The 17875-nt window shown below is 40.3% G+C and overlaps 1 protein-coding gene across 10 annotated transcripts in view; it reads right to left on the bottom strand.

Moving 5' to 3' along the window:
• Window positions 1-4957: 4957 nt before the first annotated feature.
• The window catches only part of LRRC8D (leucine rich repeat containing 8 VRAC subunit D), a 38990-nt gene continuing 26072 nt past the window's right edge, over window positions 4958-17875 (bottom strand). For 2 of the 10 annotated variants that reach the window (XM_010169990.1, XM_029085452.1), the window contains one exon: window positions 4958-7845. In XM_010169990.1, coding sequence (XP_010168292.1) covers window positions 5273-7843 — 2571 coding nt within the window. In that variant the 5' untranslated portion in view covers window positions 7844-7845 and the 3' untranslated portion in view covers window positions 4958-5272. Of the gene's footprint in view, window positions 7846-17875 lie in introns of those variants that run through there. The other 8 variants (XM_010169997.1, XM_010169993.1, XM_010169994.1 and 5 more) reach the window with 8 other exon arrangements.

The raw sequence follows: 17875 nt of genomic DNA, 5'->3' as shown, positions 1-17875 counted from the left end.
ACGGGGTGCTGGCAGCAGCCAAGGCACCCAGGCCTTCTCCCACCCCAGCTCTGCCAGGGCAGCTCCACCAACACTGTCTGGGGCAAGCCAGCCTGCCCCAGGCCAGCAACATTGGCTCCAGGGAAAAGGTCTTAAAAAAATCTGCTTTTACAAACCACCCGAAGCAGCAAAACTACCCAGAACTGGTTAGCAGAACAGCAACGTGTTTGTGCATTTATTCCTGAGGGTCTACGCAACCCAGTCCCAACTCGAGATTTTGTTGTTTATGGGCACAACATGTTCATTTTATGGGAAAAGACCTGCAAGACTTCCTGCAAGCAACTGTGGTGTGAATTTAAAAGATGGCATTCTTCCCAAACAGTCATTATTAAACCAATAACCCTACGTTACCTCCAGCATCAGGGGCAACACGCTGTTGCAGGCAAGACAGAACAAAGGTCCTGGCTGTAGTAATTGCAAAAGGGCTTAGGGGCTGTTCTCTTCAGAGGAGGGAGAGAGATGCAGCCTGGCCAAACTCCAGTGCGTGTGGTTTTAAAGATCCTCACTTGAGTTGTATTGTGTTGATGTGCAGCACTAAAGAGCTGCCACTTCTGCACCCATGCCTGGCTGAGTTACAGGAACTATTTGCAGCATCTCTCTGCCAGAAATGACATCTCATGACTTTTATCTTGGAATGGGTGCGTGTTAGTAATCAGCCTGGAAAATCTGTTTCTGAGCTTAATTCTAAAGCCTCATCTTTGCTACAGAAACAACTGTACTCAGCAACACAGCTTTCCCTCCCTTTAGCAGCACGGGGAATGATTTGCTGTCCTGGGAAACTGGTCACAGCATAAGCCTGCAGGGTTTTGCAACATCAATGTTTGATGCCTTTGGTTTAAGTGCTGAACACACTGTACAAACACAAGCAGACAGCCTGAACTGAAAACTCTTCTGTACTGCTAAAACTGCCAATCATTTGGGGAACTTCGTAAGCTAATCAGTAGTTCGTGCAGCAATTGTATCAGTTCACGGTGGGAGGCAAGGAGTTAATGCCAAGGTTAAAAACACTACAGAATTTGTCTGAATTCTTTAACTTCTGGTAAACTTAAGGATCACCTTGCATGTTCCTACAGCAAACTTGCTTGAGAAACACTTTCTTTAAACATCTTCACAAAATGTCTTTCTGAATAAACAGACCACCCAGGCTTTGCTCAGCTTTGCAAGGGCAAGGATGTCAACCACCAGCCTAAAATGAGGCAAATAAGCCATAAATGCATTGCACCGTGATTGCAGATGGCCTTGCCATCATTGGAGAATGCAATTTTTTGCACTGTAAGTGTAACCAAACTGATGCTAGCTGTCCCTCAGAGCTCTCTTCAAAGGAATCCTAAACTTCTGTCTTCCTAAGCTGCTTGGGATGCAACGTGTCTACACAGAAGTCTGTCTCAGTCTGTACTTCTGCAAGCAAACAGATTAATACATTTCTAATCATTTGGTTTGGCCTAAACAGAGCTGTGTTTTTTCAACACGGAAGATGATTACGGAAACAGTTTGCCTAGAGAGGCTGGAATCTCCATCACTGTCTAACCTGTTCCTACATCGTGCCAAACACCTGGCAGGAATGAGTTAGGGAATCTTATTTCTGCAGGAGTCATGGTGGCAGAGTTAAAGACACCTTGAGATACTTTCTAGTCCTGCCTATGACTGTTTGCTGTCTAAATCAAATTGTTCTGGAATCACACATTAGGAACATGACAGGGCTCTGCCATGCAGTTAATGACAAGACTACCTATGCCTCCCGAATCCTTCCACTTGACCTCGTTTCTACAGGTTTTGTGTTTTCCACAATCATTTACGCATTTTGCCTCCATTAAAGAATCCCCATCTTACAGACAGAAAATTTAAATCTTTTTAATGATCTTTTAAATATCTTTTTCCCCAGGTGTTGTGTCAAAACCAAAAGTAGGTCCCAAGTCACAGGTTCAGCCTCCCTCCTTGCTTTGGACTGAAGAGCAGTGTCGTGCTCCATGTTACCTTCAAGGCCAGTTGCCGCACAGGCAATAATCCCATCACACTAGGAAACAGCAGCCCAGATAGAGCACAGTGGCAATGGGCTGAGGGTATCTTATGGCTCTGCCATCAACCCTGGGATGTTGATCTCTTACACCAAGAGATCCCATGCCTGCTCAGGACAGCCATAGCTCTGTTTGCATCACAGGAAGCACCTTCCAGAAGAGTAATTTATTGGAAAACTAAAAGATCTTCACAGAAATGTGTTACAGTGGCAGGAGCAAACAGAATGCTCATTTGAATGAACAAAGTAATTTTTCTTCCTAGGCTACATATATATTCTGCAAAACTCTTTTAGCCAAACAAAACCAGTGGTAGGTCATTTAGATTATGTATATGAAAAAAAAAAAAAGAAGAAAAGAAAAAACCTATCGTGAAGTACTGTAGTCTGGTTAGAAACCATACCTACAGGATTTACTAGCAGTACCAACTCACACCTCTTCCTTCTTGGATTATAGGCACCACAAAACAAGTACAGCAGACAGCTGAAATCAGAGATTTTAGTATGCAAACACACTTTTTCCCCATTAAAAAAAAAGAAAAAAAAACAGATTAGAGGAAGATATAAACATCTTATTTATTAAATCAAATAGAAATGCAAAATATATTTCACATGCCTTACATGGAAAAGAGATGAACTTCCAAGGCTTTAAAGTAAGAATGTGTCAGTTGACACGCAGGAAATAGGAACATTATAAACAGTCACAAAGAGGAGGAAGGGCTTGGGGGAGGTGACATGGGGACGATGGGCAGTTCCTCCCCACTCTGAGAAAGCTCTACTAAAAACAAGAATGAAGTTTATGCTGAGCAAGCGCCACAAGCCTGAAATTAACTTTAACATATACTTATTTTGGAGGAAGTTGTCTAAAGAAGTACAATTAGCTAATAACTAGTCAAAACAGTGGTCTAAATTAGGCATACTATACTCACATGAAGTGGACATGGGTTTATTTTTTGAACATCAGAGATACAGTAGGATAATTGGAAACACCAAAAAAAGCTTTAAAAAGCTGGATCAATCCACAGTCGCATTCTGTGCGACTCTGCTATTAAAATAAGCAAAAAAGATGAAAAATAGAACTATTTTTCTAAATATTTTAATTACTTTGTCATCCTCCAACTCTTCTTCCCTCCTACACACAATTTTTGGGAAGCTGAAATGACACTCAACAGCAAATACAAAGCATACACCAAGAATATTTTCCACAGTTTTTCTAAAGATTCAATAGTCCAGCAATTTTAAAGTGATCTATGTGCAAAAAAATAAACACATGAAAGAGTTTCTTAAAAAAAACAAAAAAAAAAACCAAAAAAAAACCAACAAAAAAAACCTCCACTGCAGTCTTAACTTCTAGTTAAAAAAAAAATTTCTGAGGATTAGCACTAAATTTCCCAGTGGAGGACAGATCAGTAACTGCAAGTACTCTGCCAAACCTGTGACTTGGTGTTGCAGAACTGTCAACAGCCCAAGTGAACTACCTTCTGGCAAGTGGCAAACAGACTGTATCCCCAAAAGAAGTGGGAAAACCACTGTTCATAAACTGGTCTTCTGATATACATAAACATACGGTGGGTATGTATTCAGAGACTGCTACCTACAGCTGAGAACAGTCCTCCCAGCATGACTAACGGTAAATTATTAATAATAGAATGTGCAAGATTCATAAAAGCAGTATTTTAAATGTTCCTGACTGCTCAATGCCCCTAGGCCTAAACTATCCCCTCATTAATAGTGGTGTAAGTCACGGCAGCTCTGGTAAAGTTACAGTAGAAATCGCTGTGCATGAGGATTTCTGTGTGGGAAGAACAGTCCCTTGAACTACAGACTAGTTCAGTCCTGACCGCACTACAATAGGGAATTGTGTTTAAGCCATGAGTAATCGTGTAATCATCTCCCAGCATAGTACTTCTTTCCTGCACACATGGAATGTAAATGGCCAAGATTTACAACTGATGATTTTGCAGATTTAATGGATTATATTTCTTTAATGGTTCTGGCAATGCAAACTCAGTTAAAAAAACACCACCAAAAAAACAACAACAACAAAAAATCCCACGCTCACTGCTGTCTGCTTTTTTCTTTATTTGATTACTTATCTAGCACACAGTTAGGGTTTTCTAACAGTGCGTAAGTGTTCAAAAACATCCAATTACTTGGGGTGGGCGAGAAGGGTGGTCCTATGCTTTAAGTTCAGGTGTGGAAGACACACCACAATAGGTGATAAAGCTAAATCACGTTTGGGTAAATCATAACTCTTATGTCTCTGTCATTAGTCTAGTAAACAGAGCAGACACCCCAGTTCTGAAGCAAAGGCTGTGAAACAAAACAATCACCGACTCATAATATGCCTTGACTTTCCCAGATGAAAACTCAGAAGAGGAGCAAAACATGATCAGTAAAGTCACTTGGTGTTTAATGGCTTTCAAAGTCACCTTGCAAAACAGTTCAAATATCAAAACTATGCCCAACTTGAAAGCCAAGTGGCAGTATTCCCCCTTTTACCACCCACTGCTGTGTGGGACAGAGGAGCATCATGGAAGCTGATGGGGAGACAAGCTGCAGGACGTGACCAGTCTTTGCCAGTGTGAAGGAGCAGCCCACTGGACCACAGAAGAAATCTCACCCCACATGAGGCCTTGAAGATGAAGAATGAAGGCAAACACATTTGGCCTGATGCAAACCACATACCTTAATGCAGGAAAATGGTGGTTCTGGTGCAGTTCAAAGCACAGCCAAACTGGTTTCATTTGCTGAGGATGGCTAAATGCTAACAACACACATCAGCATGTGTTTCAAGTGCTGTTAGAACTATACCATATACAACATTGATCCTTCCTGCCCCCCTCCCCCACCCCATAATGCACTAAAGTAAATCCAGACCTTAAGGAATAACTTGCATAGTAGGAAAAGGTCATCAATTTAATCATTTACTTTAAGCAGGCAAGCAAATTTGTAAACATTCAAAAGCGGCAGCATCCAAGTTACAAACAATTCAAGGAAAAAAAGAATTGAGATTGTTAAGGTTCTTTATCCTCTCAAAAATTTTGGAATTAATCTTTTAAAACACTGCAAACATTGAACACTCGGTTACACCTCTTACTAATCCTGCTAGTAGTCCTGCCTTCCAAGGAATTCTGGTTTCTAAAACGCATGGTCTCACAATTGCCATACTTTTTAGCATTTGCTGTTTGGAAGTCAGCTAGCAGAACAGTTCACCTCAGCCTAAATCCCGTTAGCAAAAGGAATGCTTGTGTCTTGGTTCAACACCTCTTTAACTTCTGAGGGCAAAGCGTCAAAGAGGTGATCTTCCACCACGAGCCCGCTTTTCCTGAGAAGCTGACACTGCCCGAGCGTGGCTGGCAGACGGTCCAAGCAGTTTCCCTTCAGTTCCAGATGAGTCAGCTGCACCAGTTGACTAATTTTATCTGGGATTGAGGTAATACAGTTTTGTCCCAGACTCAAAGTCCTCAATTTAACGCATTTAAACAACTGTTTTGGCAAAACGTCGATTTTGTTTCCTGTGATGTGAAAATGCTGCAGATTTTGAAGCAAACCTATTTCCACTGGAATCAATAAGATTGAGTTGTAGCTTACATCTAAACACCTAAGTTTCTGTAAACTGAACACTGCAGCTGGTAAGGATTCGAGTTTGTTATTGGAGAGATAAAGAGACTCCAAATTCTTTATGTGGGTAATGGAGGAAGGAATGTTGACTATTTTATTGTGCCACAGCTTTAAACAAGTCAATCTTTTTAAGTGCTGGAAACTGATGATTTCTTCAATTGTGCGTATGCTATTTGACTTTAAATCCAGTTCCTGTAAGTTAGAGAGGCTGAAGATGGCATGGGGAATTCTCTCCAGTTCACAGCTCTGCAGTTCTAACTCTGCAACATTAGTCATTTTCTTAAGGCTATTGAGTACCACAAGCTTAGTGCCGTCATTATGAATGACTAGTTTTGTCAGATGTGGTGCCACATCTGTGATATTGGGGGGAATTTTGGTCAAATTGCTCTTCACATGGAGAATTTTAAGGTGTCTCAACTCTCGGAGAGATTCAAGCCCTATCATTTTATTGTTTTCAGAGTTCAAGTTGCCTATCAAGTACAATTCACGGAGGTTTTTGAGCAAATACACCCACGCTGGAATTTCTGCAACATCTGTGAATTTCACATGAAGGCATCTCAAGTGGTCCCGGAGGAAGCTGAAGGCAGTTTGCTCGACCTTCGCAGGGCAGTGGCACAGATGAAGCTCCTGAAGATTTGTCATCTGGGAAATTTTCGCTGGGATTTTTGCTTCAGGAATCAGCTCCAGTTTCAACACATCCAGATCCGTCAGATCAAACACTGCATCGGGGACCCCCGACAGCATGAAGAGATGCAACTCTTGCTTGTCCTGGGCATTGCGGGAAACATGTTGCCGCAGCTTTTCAAAAGTCCATTCATGGTTTAAACTAATTTCCCGCAGTTTGTTCTCACTTACCTCTGACAAAAAGACACCAAATCGCTTAGAATACAGCTGGTCATACTGATCTACCATATGCAACAGAAATGCAAAATCATTTTTGACATCAGGGATATCACTGAAGCTACTCTCTTCTCTGACCTTTTCAAAGGAATATTCTTTTAAAGGTATTCGGAAAAGCCAGAAAAGTGTGTAGAGGCAGATAAAACCATAGACACAAATGAGGGAAATATAGCTGATAAGCAGCTTCTTCAACATGTAAGCCATGTTGTGTGTACATTCAAACTGTGTGTAGCCAATCAGGTGTTCCACTTTCGGGTTGCAGATGTGTTCAAAACTAATGGTGTTCACAAAGTTTGCAGTATAACAGAGAATAAATATGAACTTGACAGTCTTGATGACAGTCTGGCCAACATAGAGCTTGTAAATCAGATCACTGTCCTCTACGTGAGCTCGGAACTTACGGACTTTCTCAAACAGCGCTTTGGCTTGTTCTCCATCTTTCTTATCTAAAATAGTGACGCTGGGAACCTCAATCATTGGCTTGTCAGCTGAAAATTTGAAGCCAGATTTTGTTATCATGGGAGTGGTGGCACTTGGGCTTCCTTCATCACTGCTAGTGGAAACATACTTGGGCAAGGACGAGGCACCAGTTAACCTCTGCTTGTTCTCCTCAGAGTCCTCACATGCTGTTTCAGATAATGCTTTTGTAGTCCAAGGGGACTCAAAGCACTTCCCTAATATAGACACAAAATGCTCAATTTTTGAGCAAGTCTTGGGATACTTGAACCAAAAATTGCTACTGACTATTAAAATGATAGTATGGATGAGAACAAGATAGGGAAAATACTTTGAATACCATGGAAGAGCCAAGTGATAGCACATCTGGTTAATAAATACGTATTGCTGAAAATCCAAATTTGTTTTACGGCCTGAAGAATCTTTCTGCTCCTTCTTCGGCTCCTGGCCTGATTCAGTGGGTTGATACTGAGAAGAGGTAGCTCTGCTCAGAGGTATGTCAGGTGTTACAGCAGGGGCACTTCCAAAGGAAACCGTTCGCATTGATGCCGCTTCTCCTTGACCAGTGGTTGCTTCAACAGTGGTAAAGTCAGCCTTCCCTGATGTGCTGGCTTGTGCTTTTGAATTTACAGTAGACTGCAAAACTGGCAAGCAGACCACCTGGTCTTTGGTCAGCTGCATGGTTCCAGCAAAAATGGCAACCATTAACATAACAACAGCTAGATAATCCATAAATACATCCCACCATGGTTTCAAGATACGGTAAGTTGGCTGGATGTCATTGAGCGATGCAACTTCTGCAAGGGTAAACATTCCTACAAGAGAACAAAGACAAAATCAGTATTGCAGACTGCTGAGCAGGTTATTTTACCATTTAATAACAGTCACACCACGGCATACAGATCCTCAGAAGGTTCCAGTTTTCATTATATTTTGTGGTCTGTCACACGTGGTCCATCATTCCATGGTCCATCATTCCACTCAACACTGGTTTTTTTACAGGATATGTACTGAAATGATGCATTACTTTAAAATCAAAACAGAAGTCTTCTTACTTCAGGCCAGATTACATTTATGTATCTTTGCCACTTCACAGTACAGGCAGTACAATGGTCTTGCTATTGAGCATCCACATTGCTTACCAGATTGACTGGCTCCTTTCCCTTAAGTACCACTGCACAAGTGAAAGCCTTGCAATTACCAAATGAATATTTGGCACAATTTTTTAATGTGTTTGATTGTTACACAGTGCAAACCAGTTATTGCCTATTCAATGGACCAAATGGTACCATATACTTTTTTTTTGCCAATTAATGAAGAAATAACCCTTCCTCGGAAAAATCCAACTTGGCTAACCAAGGAAAAAACCCAACTCTTTTTTAACATAATGGGGAAAGTATTTTTTTTTTCAGATTATCATCACAGCCTGGTGATTATAGAAGGCTGGTTAGTCCAGGTAGCACAGGAGCAGGCTGCAAGGCTTCCCCTTTAAAGGTACACACTGTGAGACAAAGTGGCAAACTGCTCATATGAGAATCCAGATCTCTTTGCAGCTTTAAATAGCTTGTTTTGCTTTTTGTTTTGACAAAATCTAGAGGACTCAACTTACCAGCTTTTTAAAAAATAAGCTTCCTGTGCAAGCAGGATGTGGTAAAATCATCATTTTAACTGCTGAACTTGTGACCCAAATTTGACATTTCTAAAGTAAAATATGCATCTTGTGTGCACAACATGGAGTGGGGAAAGAGACAGGATGTACATTATCACAGAGTGGGGCTCCCTTTGTCTGGGAGAAGAACAGCTTAGCAGAGCCCAAGGAGATCAAAGCAGGCGTACAAAGCTCCACCAGATTTACAATTTTTAACTTGTAGCATACCAATTCATACAGACCTGCACCTCACACACCCTAATGGGCGGTGTCACAGGCAATGAATATACATGATCGTTTGATTATTTCTGGCCTACATTTCTCTGAAGAAGATAACAGATATTTCTAAATGCAGAACTTGTACATCAGCTATGGCCTACGTGGTCAAAGGTATGCGTTAGCCCTGCTCTTCCCTGCACCAGCGCAAGCTCGTCCCACGATTTCAGTCTGTGGGAAAGGCCAGCGGTCGCCGTTGCAGAGCCCAGCCTGGAGCTCCTGATGAAAGTGTCTCCTCCACCACAGGAAGGGGTCCAGCCCCTAGCCTCCCACGCTCTCCTTCCAGGAGCTTTTACCGGTTTTGCATAGTTAGCCTGGGATTTGGTAAAGGCAGCCAGAGAGGAGAGGGTTTTATCTCACTGCAGCACTCGTCTCAGTTGGTGCTCTTGGCACAGTTGCCAAAAGGTGGAAGTTAAGGCTCAGCTGCTCACGGAATAGGCAAAAGGAACTTCCAGCTCTCTCCTTTATTTTTCCAGTGGACAAATGAGTGTCAAACACACCTCCTTCATCAGTAACACAAGTTGTCGGGGTCTTACAGTTCTCCCAGCTCCACAAGAGCCTCCTCCCAGCAGCACGCGTCCTGAGCCCTTCCCCACACACCTCCCCAGGGCTGTAGCTGCTACAGGAAGTGCTGAAGGGACACAGACCAGTAACACACCCCACAACTATCAGAGCCTCACAGTGCTTTACTTCAAGTTGACTACAAATTCCCATTTTCTTTAACATCTCCCATTGCTTACCTAGACTGAGTCACAACATGACTGCTTGCCCTAGAATTGCTATCTTTGACATTTAATAACAACCCTGTGCAAAAGAATAGCATTAGTCATTTGTACTAATGTGAAGAGACAGATAACAGGACCCTCCTTGCTCCTAAAGCACAACGGCATCTGCCCAGGCTAGAAGAACCACAAAACAGCAGCAGAGGGTGGTTTGTTTGTTTGATTGGTTTTTTTCCCCTGCATGGATTTTTTTTTTTTTTCTTTACTGGAAGCTGTTTGGAAGGGATGCTCTCTCAGATCTCCAGGCTCTTTTCACTGTGGTTCTCACCCACCTTGGCAGACACAAGAACTCCCTGTCCACTAGGTTACTAGTGCAGTAGTTGAACAGAGCACAGAGCCAAACCCTCAGCAAGGACAAGTCATGCACACTTCCTATAGCCATGCCTCTGACACAGAGGTACGCAATGTGCAGGCAGGAGGAGGCAAGTGGGATGGGAAGGAGGACTGAGATGACTGCTGTAACACACACAGGTAGCTGCTACTGCTTGTTCCTCTGGGGCTAGCCTTTCCCTCAACTTTGCACTACCTAATTATGTGGGAAGTTACTTCATTGCGGTTTGGGGCACAACCTGCAGAATTCCTTTCACAGAATGAAGATTTTTTTTTTTTTTTTTTTTGCTTCTGCCATAAGAACACGTGGATAAAGCGCTGAAACACAAGCGCTGCAGACACGGCTGCTCTAAGCAACAGAAATAATGAAAAAGAAATAAGAGAGCACAAAGTGGTTCCTGCTAGAGACTTAGAAAGAACAATAAAAAAAGCTAAAGCTAAAAACCACCTCTACCAGACCTCTGTCTTGCATACACACAAAATTATTTCAAAAAAGGTTAGGAGACACAATAGAGCCTGTGTAATCCTCTTTGTGAGGCTGTAGGCAGCGTGGTGTAACAGGAGCTTTACACTGAGAAGTACCACATTCAATGCTCTGAACATGTCTTTTCTTTCAAGTTACTGATACTCACAGAAGAAGCTGCTGTTTTGGCAGAAATCAGCAGTTATAAAACACAAAAAAACCCTCTGTGGCATTACTGTCTAACACTGTCTCATAAAAGAGAGGCAGACCTTTTTCTAGCTAGCAAAAATCAATCCCAGGAGCTGAAAAAAGGTCTCTGTCCTCACATGCCTAAAAATATTTAAATGCTCCGAGTCTTAAAAACCAATATGAAAAACTATAAACCTACACACAGTGTAAGAGACATTCTGACTGATAGGCTGCAAATAAATTTGGTATTTTCTCTCTTAAGTACATCATTACATGTATTGGTGTTTGATTTTTACTAGTGTAATAATCATAGAGGTTTAGTATGGAAAAGACAGCCAGCCAGACATAAATTCCAGTCTGTGTCTGGCAGGCATACCCTGCAAGTCCCTCCCATAGGTGGTCTCCCCTCAAGAACAGTGCATGCTCTATTCACAACCTCTATGCAAAAAAAGTCTGTAAGCAGGTAGCTCAAAATGAAGAACAAAGTACTGTGCAGATGAAAAGCCAAAATGTCCAATTTCTCATGGTGGAAACATGAATTTCTTTCAGCCCTTTTCAGGGCTCACAAGGTACCGAATGGACCTTGAAACTCAGCAGAACATGAGGCTTTGACACACTGAGATCTACACTCAAACTAGAAAACTATGGTTCTCAAAGATAATTTTTAACTCCCAATATGGAATTTCAGGACACAGTCTCCTTTTTTTAAAAACAGCATATTTCAGTTTAGTTTTAGTAAGTACAGATTTTAATTCAAGCCTATTGCAGTATGATGCACAGCTACACAACATAAGCAATACTTTTAATTTTAGCAAATAATCTCTTTTCCTCCCAAACCCTTTGTCTCAAGTTCTGTAAAATAGATGAAGCTCTAGGATAACATTAACCTCTCCCAGCTCCATCCACCATCTCCAGCTGTCTGCTAGGTACATTCTCTCCTCTGAAAAAAAAATAAAAAATAAAAAATTTTAAAAAATTATTTAACCTAAACAAATGCAACTGTTCTAATCACAACTGTTTCTTGCTACCTTCTAAGATTTTAGGTGGAAAAACTTAAGTTCTGAAAGCAGCACAGAACTATCTCCCTTTTCATTGCTAATGTGATATGGAGCTCCAGAATTAAAATCACTTTATTTTGCAGTTATATAAGTTACAGTGAAAAAAGAATATGAAAAGAAAAAATTGACAATGACAATATAATTGTTCTAAGTTACAGGCCCACATTAAATCAGCAAGGGTAACAACTAATGTCATAAACCATACTTCTTACCCAGTTATAATCCTTTCATTAATCTTAAAGAAATGCTATAATAGAAAGAGCTCAATGTGATTAACTTGGTGAATTTTTCTGACATATTTCAGACTAAATGTTGAAATACAAAGTGGACATACTTGGGTTATTTCCTAAGAAACTGTTCTAGCTTAAATACAGAAGTTAGAGGAAAAGGAAGCAGCAGATTGGTATGTCACTAATGTTTATTTACATCCTACTTCTTCCTCTACTTACTGATAAAAACTTCATCTGCTTGCCCCTGTAATTCACTGGTCTTCTTGTTTTAAAAGCATATTTAAAGTTAAAGTAAATTCAAAGTTAGAACAAACAAATAAAACCAGAATTGTAGCACATGAACCTCTGATTTTACTTTCAAGGTTCCCAAGACTCCAAACAAGCCCACTTTGTTTCAGGAAACAAAAAGATTCTTGAATTAGCCTTGTCACTGCAACTGATCAAGAATTTCCTTTAAAAAACCCACATTTCTAGTTGAAAAGAAAAAGTGCTACCATGAACAAAATTGTTTTCACCCTTCCCACAGGAACTTAAGGAGAAGAAAAGTTTTCCCATAACTAAAAGGCTTTGCTAGCTTGCTTTTGAGCAAGTGACTATAGGTTTAAATTTATTTCCACTGTATTTGTTACTCTCTCTTTCCATCAACGATTTCTTCTTTCTTTGTTTTTCTAATTCTGCAATATCCTATTAAGGCAGGCAATTAGACCTTAATGCAATAAGAATGGATTATGAGATTCCTCTTAGCCAGGATGCTGTGAATATAAATTTTTCCACAGACAATCTGCAAAGATCAAAAAGATGGCACAGTCCTTTTTATTTTTTTTTTCCTTCCTCACAGAACCAAGTGTAAGAAGCCCCAGAGCCCTTGTAAAATAATGCATAAAGACATTCAGAAAAGAGCCTATGAATGAATTTATGCATTCTGAGTATATAGACACATTCATCAGTATTCAGTTTCTGGGATTAAGAGAAGTTTAAAACAAACTGAAAGAGGTTTAACCAAAACATCAGTAGGCTTTGGGATCTAGTAATAGAGGGAAATTGTCCCTGCTACTGTAGCTGGGAATATTGCAACTATTCCTAGTCCAGTTTGCAGCTCCTGGTACGTTGGCTGAGGCGCTGCCTCTGGATAGCTGTAGAGAAGCAGCAGCCCATTTGAAAAAGAATAGTTAGCTCTCTGCTGCTTTGCTCCACGGAGGATTATTGTGCTTTGCTCTAACTGACCCAACTCAAGTTACAAAAGTAGTTTTAGGTACAACTGTGACTACAGCTTCTCTTTTCAAGCATCCTGCAAATCAAACCCCCAGATTCAATAAATTATAGATGTGCACGTTCAATGCCCCTATTGCCTGAAAAGCCCAGGAAACATTCCACAATAAAATACAACATATATTTTTAAATAGGTATTTTTATAGTTTCTCTACTATATGAAATGTTTTCCTACTTCTTCACTGACAGAAGGTATTGGAGAACATTAACTAACACCAGAATGCAAAGACTACAGTGTGGCTTGCGGTCTTGGATACTTCCCGATTAGTGCTTTTTTCTCAGGAAGATTTAACGTAACAGATTTAACGTAAGAACCTGCATGGAAAAAGATTTTTATTTTTTTTTTCCCCACCAAATTAGATTGACAAGATTTCCCACTTACTATTTCTTCCCTAAACATCTTGACAGTGACCAAATCTACCAGTTTTAGATCAATCTGCAAGACCTGGGTTGGTTTATTTTTGTGTCGCTACCCCTTGACTGAGCACACTGTTATTTGTTTGACCTATTTGATATTTCAAGCTTAGCAAATTTCTATGGGATGGGATATTTGTGTGATTTGACTTTCTTAAAATTAATTGCGTGTTACCCTGAAGGTACTATTTTAGAGATGGTACGGCACAAGATGCTCCATGGGCGTAATGGTTGTAACTGAGTAAGGAGAAAGCAATGAACACAAAGCTGGAAGTTTTCCTATAGAGAAAAACATTCCTACTAAGGAACAAGGGTTCCACCATAGTTTTTATTATAAACTAAATCTCATTATCTAAATATATATAGATGGAAAAATATGATGCTGTTATTTGACAACATACTTACATAATTAAGGAGAATAAATTAGCACCACTCATATACTCATTATTTGAGAAACAAAAAATCCCCAAAGAAACCCCCCCACAACTAACCTATCTCCCCAGTTCCCCCATCCCACTGCCCACATTGCACAGCCATAATTTTGGACTTCTCCTTAGAGGGAATATATAATCTCCGATATAGACTGTAAATAAATTCCCCAACTAAGGAATCATCATCTTTATGAACAACATTAAGCTGACTGACAGTAATTCAGTAAATGAAAAATTATAAAAACTAATTTCTCTCAGACCGTGTACAGAAATATTAGGCTTCAGGAAGTTGGAGGCAAAAATAAGATTCTCGCTTGATGTAATCAATATCAAATTAGTACCCATTTACAAAAATTAAATCTATAAAAAACTTCATAGATTTAAAAATCTGCCCTTCGAAGCTGGGCTTTTTCAGGTTGTATAACACTCTAACCTACTTTTGGATCCTGCTATTTAAGTGTTTACACTGAATCTTCCTTGTTTACCAGCTTTTTGAAGGTCTAGTGTTATACACCACTCCTACACAGATGGTTTTGTAATCAATGTGATATTTAAAAAGCAGTATTAGCAGCTGTAATTTCCCTAACAATAAACTCTTAAACCATACCTCATGCTTGCCTTGCTGTAAATGACTGGAGAGGTCTTTTTAAGAATGACTTTCAAAACAGAAGTCCAATGTTGTACTTCTGACTAGCTCCCCAAAGCACCCAAAGATTATTAACACAATTAACTCTGTATTTGCAACATGTGAGTTCTGTGTCCAAAGAGCAAAGAAAATAAGCAACTTCCCACTTTGCCTACTGCAGTACTCTTGAGCCATGCTCTTACGAGAGGGCTGCTTTGACCAAAAGTACAAGCTTCAGTTTTTATTCACATTCATCTCCAGGCTTCAGAGAGCAGTACAGGCACTCACTATCTTTCAGGATTCGACTTGTGGGTTTTTGACCTTGAAAGGCTCAGAGAGATCCTAAGCAGAATGTTCAACAACACTGCTCCATCCTCACTTTGTGCGCGTTAGTAGCATCAGAGACCATAAAGGATGGGAGAGAAGAGATGGGAAAAGGAAACAAGAGTGGAGAGAGGAGTGGTCCTTGAGCAACTCTCTGCAACTGGTAAAGAGCTCAGTATTGTAACTATATGTGTAACTAGTTCAAGTCAGTTAACCACATGTGATTTCACAGTTATAAAACAAACCACCTAGCAAGGCAACACACATGAAACCAAGAGAGATGAACAATGAGGCTAGATCCCAGCAGGGGTAAATACTGAACTTATGCTTTTCATATCTGTAAGTAACAGTCCATGCATGCAGAGGCATTTGACAGGCAATTTATCTTGGGAAGAATATGAATCTTGCATAGCACAACTGCCTGAACAGAAATCCTGCAGCAGAGTAACAGGGACCTTGCAGATGAAGACAAACACCATGACTGCATACCCCAGCACAAGCACTCCAAACATTACATTGCCATTACAACTGCAGTAATTTACACGATACCGATTCACTCTTCTTTTATCCGATGCAGCACATCACCAGCAGTCAAAGTAGTGACGCTAAGGCTGAGCGATCAGATTTCCAACAGCATTTTCTGGTTTACCTAGCCAGACTAGAGGAAAAATAGTGAGCAGACACTTTGCATCTCATTTCATAGAATTCCTAAAACATATCCAAACTGGTAATCTTGAAAAGACAGCCTAACTTGTGTGTGCAAGACCCCCAGTTTAACACTAAGCACTTTTACTCAAGTACAGACACAACTGAAAGTTACTGCAGTTGATTTAACCTGTGCTGACATGGACGTACAATGCAATTAAAGGTTACACCATCGAATAAACTCTTAACAGCTGCTTGCACTCAAGCGTTAAACATTTAATCCCTTTGCCATTTCAAAATCTGCTGTTTCCCTGTCTTTTAGCCAGGGATGTTTCTGCAGTGTTTTCACAACCGCTATCAGAAGTACAGGAACACACAGTAAACATCTGGCGCTTCTACTGACGAGAGCACTTTGGGAATTTATCAAGATGCAAAAGCAAGCTGCACCAAAATAAAAGCACATCTGGTAACTCTAGTCCCTAGAGGCTGCTTTTTATCACTAAAAAAAAAAAAGCCCCAGCAATACAATTTTTAAAAAAGTAATTTACATGAGTGGAAGATAAAAATGAAAAAAATAACAAAATTGTATTTCCTTTTTAGTTTAGAAATCTGAAAAACAGAACAGTTAAAAATGGTTTAGACCCTGAGATGTTATTTAAATTTGCTTCTACATAGGTCCACATAGCTACAAAGTTTGTTCTACGAAACAGCTTGATCTCAGGTAGAGACAACACTCAGCAACTCATGCAATTCCTCTGAAAAATATTCCTTTCTGATCCACAGCCACACACGCTGCCAGTTTCTGTCTCATCTTGTTCTGGATTCACTTGGAACTGGGGCAACTTCAAAAGCAGTAACTGAACTTGGCATAGAGCTGCTAGTTTGGTGATTTTTTTTAGCCACAGAATGTAAAGATACAAATCTTATTACAGGATATATTAGTACCTTTAACTACACACCCTAAACATACCTAAAGAATAGGAAGGAGTGCCTACCAAAGAAAAAGAAACATCTTACTGAAGTTCACATTGCTTTAGGTTTTAATAGCCCCTCTTAAGGGCAAAATGACCTCTCTACCCTAACTCTACCCTACTAAAGTCTAGGTTTACTTAATTTCTAAACTGTATTCCCATCAGAATGGAAGCAGGTTTACTTAGTAACTAAAGTAACTTATTTTCAATTAATACTTTCCTTCTTTTTATTTTTAATGGACATGCCAGCGACCTTGCACTGGAACACTTACAGCATCTTCATGGAGATCTTGAGCCAAGAGCAGACAAAAAGTCCCTTTAACAAAAGAACAGGTTCCATTGTTCCCTTCCTGAGCTGGCTCATCTCTTCAGACAGAACAGCAAACACAGTGACTCTCACTGGGTTACACATTAAACACAAGTTTCATATGTAAGATTTGCACACATGTGAGCTACTATATTTTCAAGTACCTGCAGTTACACTTCCATTACATCCATTAGCTAAAAGTGATCTAGGAAAGGTCAAACCTACATTAAAAAATTAAAACAAAAGTAAATTAAACATAGACACACAGAAACCACCAAAAAAGCACTCAGCGACGCAAGAAGCTGCATGTAAACACCAACCTCCTACTCGCACATCAGAGCTCGTCTATTTCTGCCAAGATCTTTTCTGTGGCAAGAGCAGTAGGAAGGTGCATCAAGTGCAGCTGAGAATCAGCATATGAAAAAGCACATTTCAATTCCACCTTTCCTTTTAACCATTATGCCAACATAGGGCTGCCTTAATTTAAATAAATAAATAAAAAGGCACATTTACAGCTCAATAAATAGCTGCACCCTCAGTTTTCAAATACACAGTCTAAACAACTCTTTATGGGACAATAGTCAAACTATGTTCCTACTTAAATGTCACACAGCTTCTTTTCTCCCCAGAGGGACTTTCTCACTGAAGCCAAGGAGTAGCTGTAAAGCCATGTCATAGAAACTACTTGACATAACTGCTAAGCAGCCTCTGACAGTCTTCCCACCATCCTGTGTACCCCCACCCCAGCCAAACACCGCACAACAGCCAGCCTGCTCCCAACCCTACCTGCTCTTTATCAAGCAAAGAGGTCTTCTGTGCTTCGGACATCCTGCCAGATGGGTAACAACAATGACTTCTCACTTAAAACTCTGATCAACAGATG

The sequence above is a fragment of the Antrostomus carolinensis genome, unplaced genomic scaffold, assembly GCF_000700745.2.
Source record: "Antrostomus carolinensis isolate BGI_N321 unplaced genomic scaffold, ASM70074v2 scaffold25216, whole genome shotgun sequence".
NCBI lineage: Eukaryota > Metazoa > Chordata > Aves > Caprimulgiformes > Caprimulgidae > Antrostomus > Antrostomus carolinensis.
Note: the sequence above shows the minus strand (reverse complement) of the source record. Positions and strands in the feature narration are given on the sequence as shown.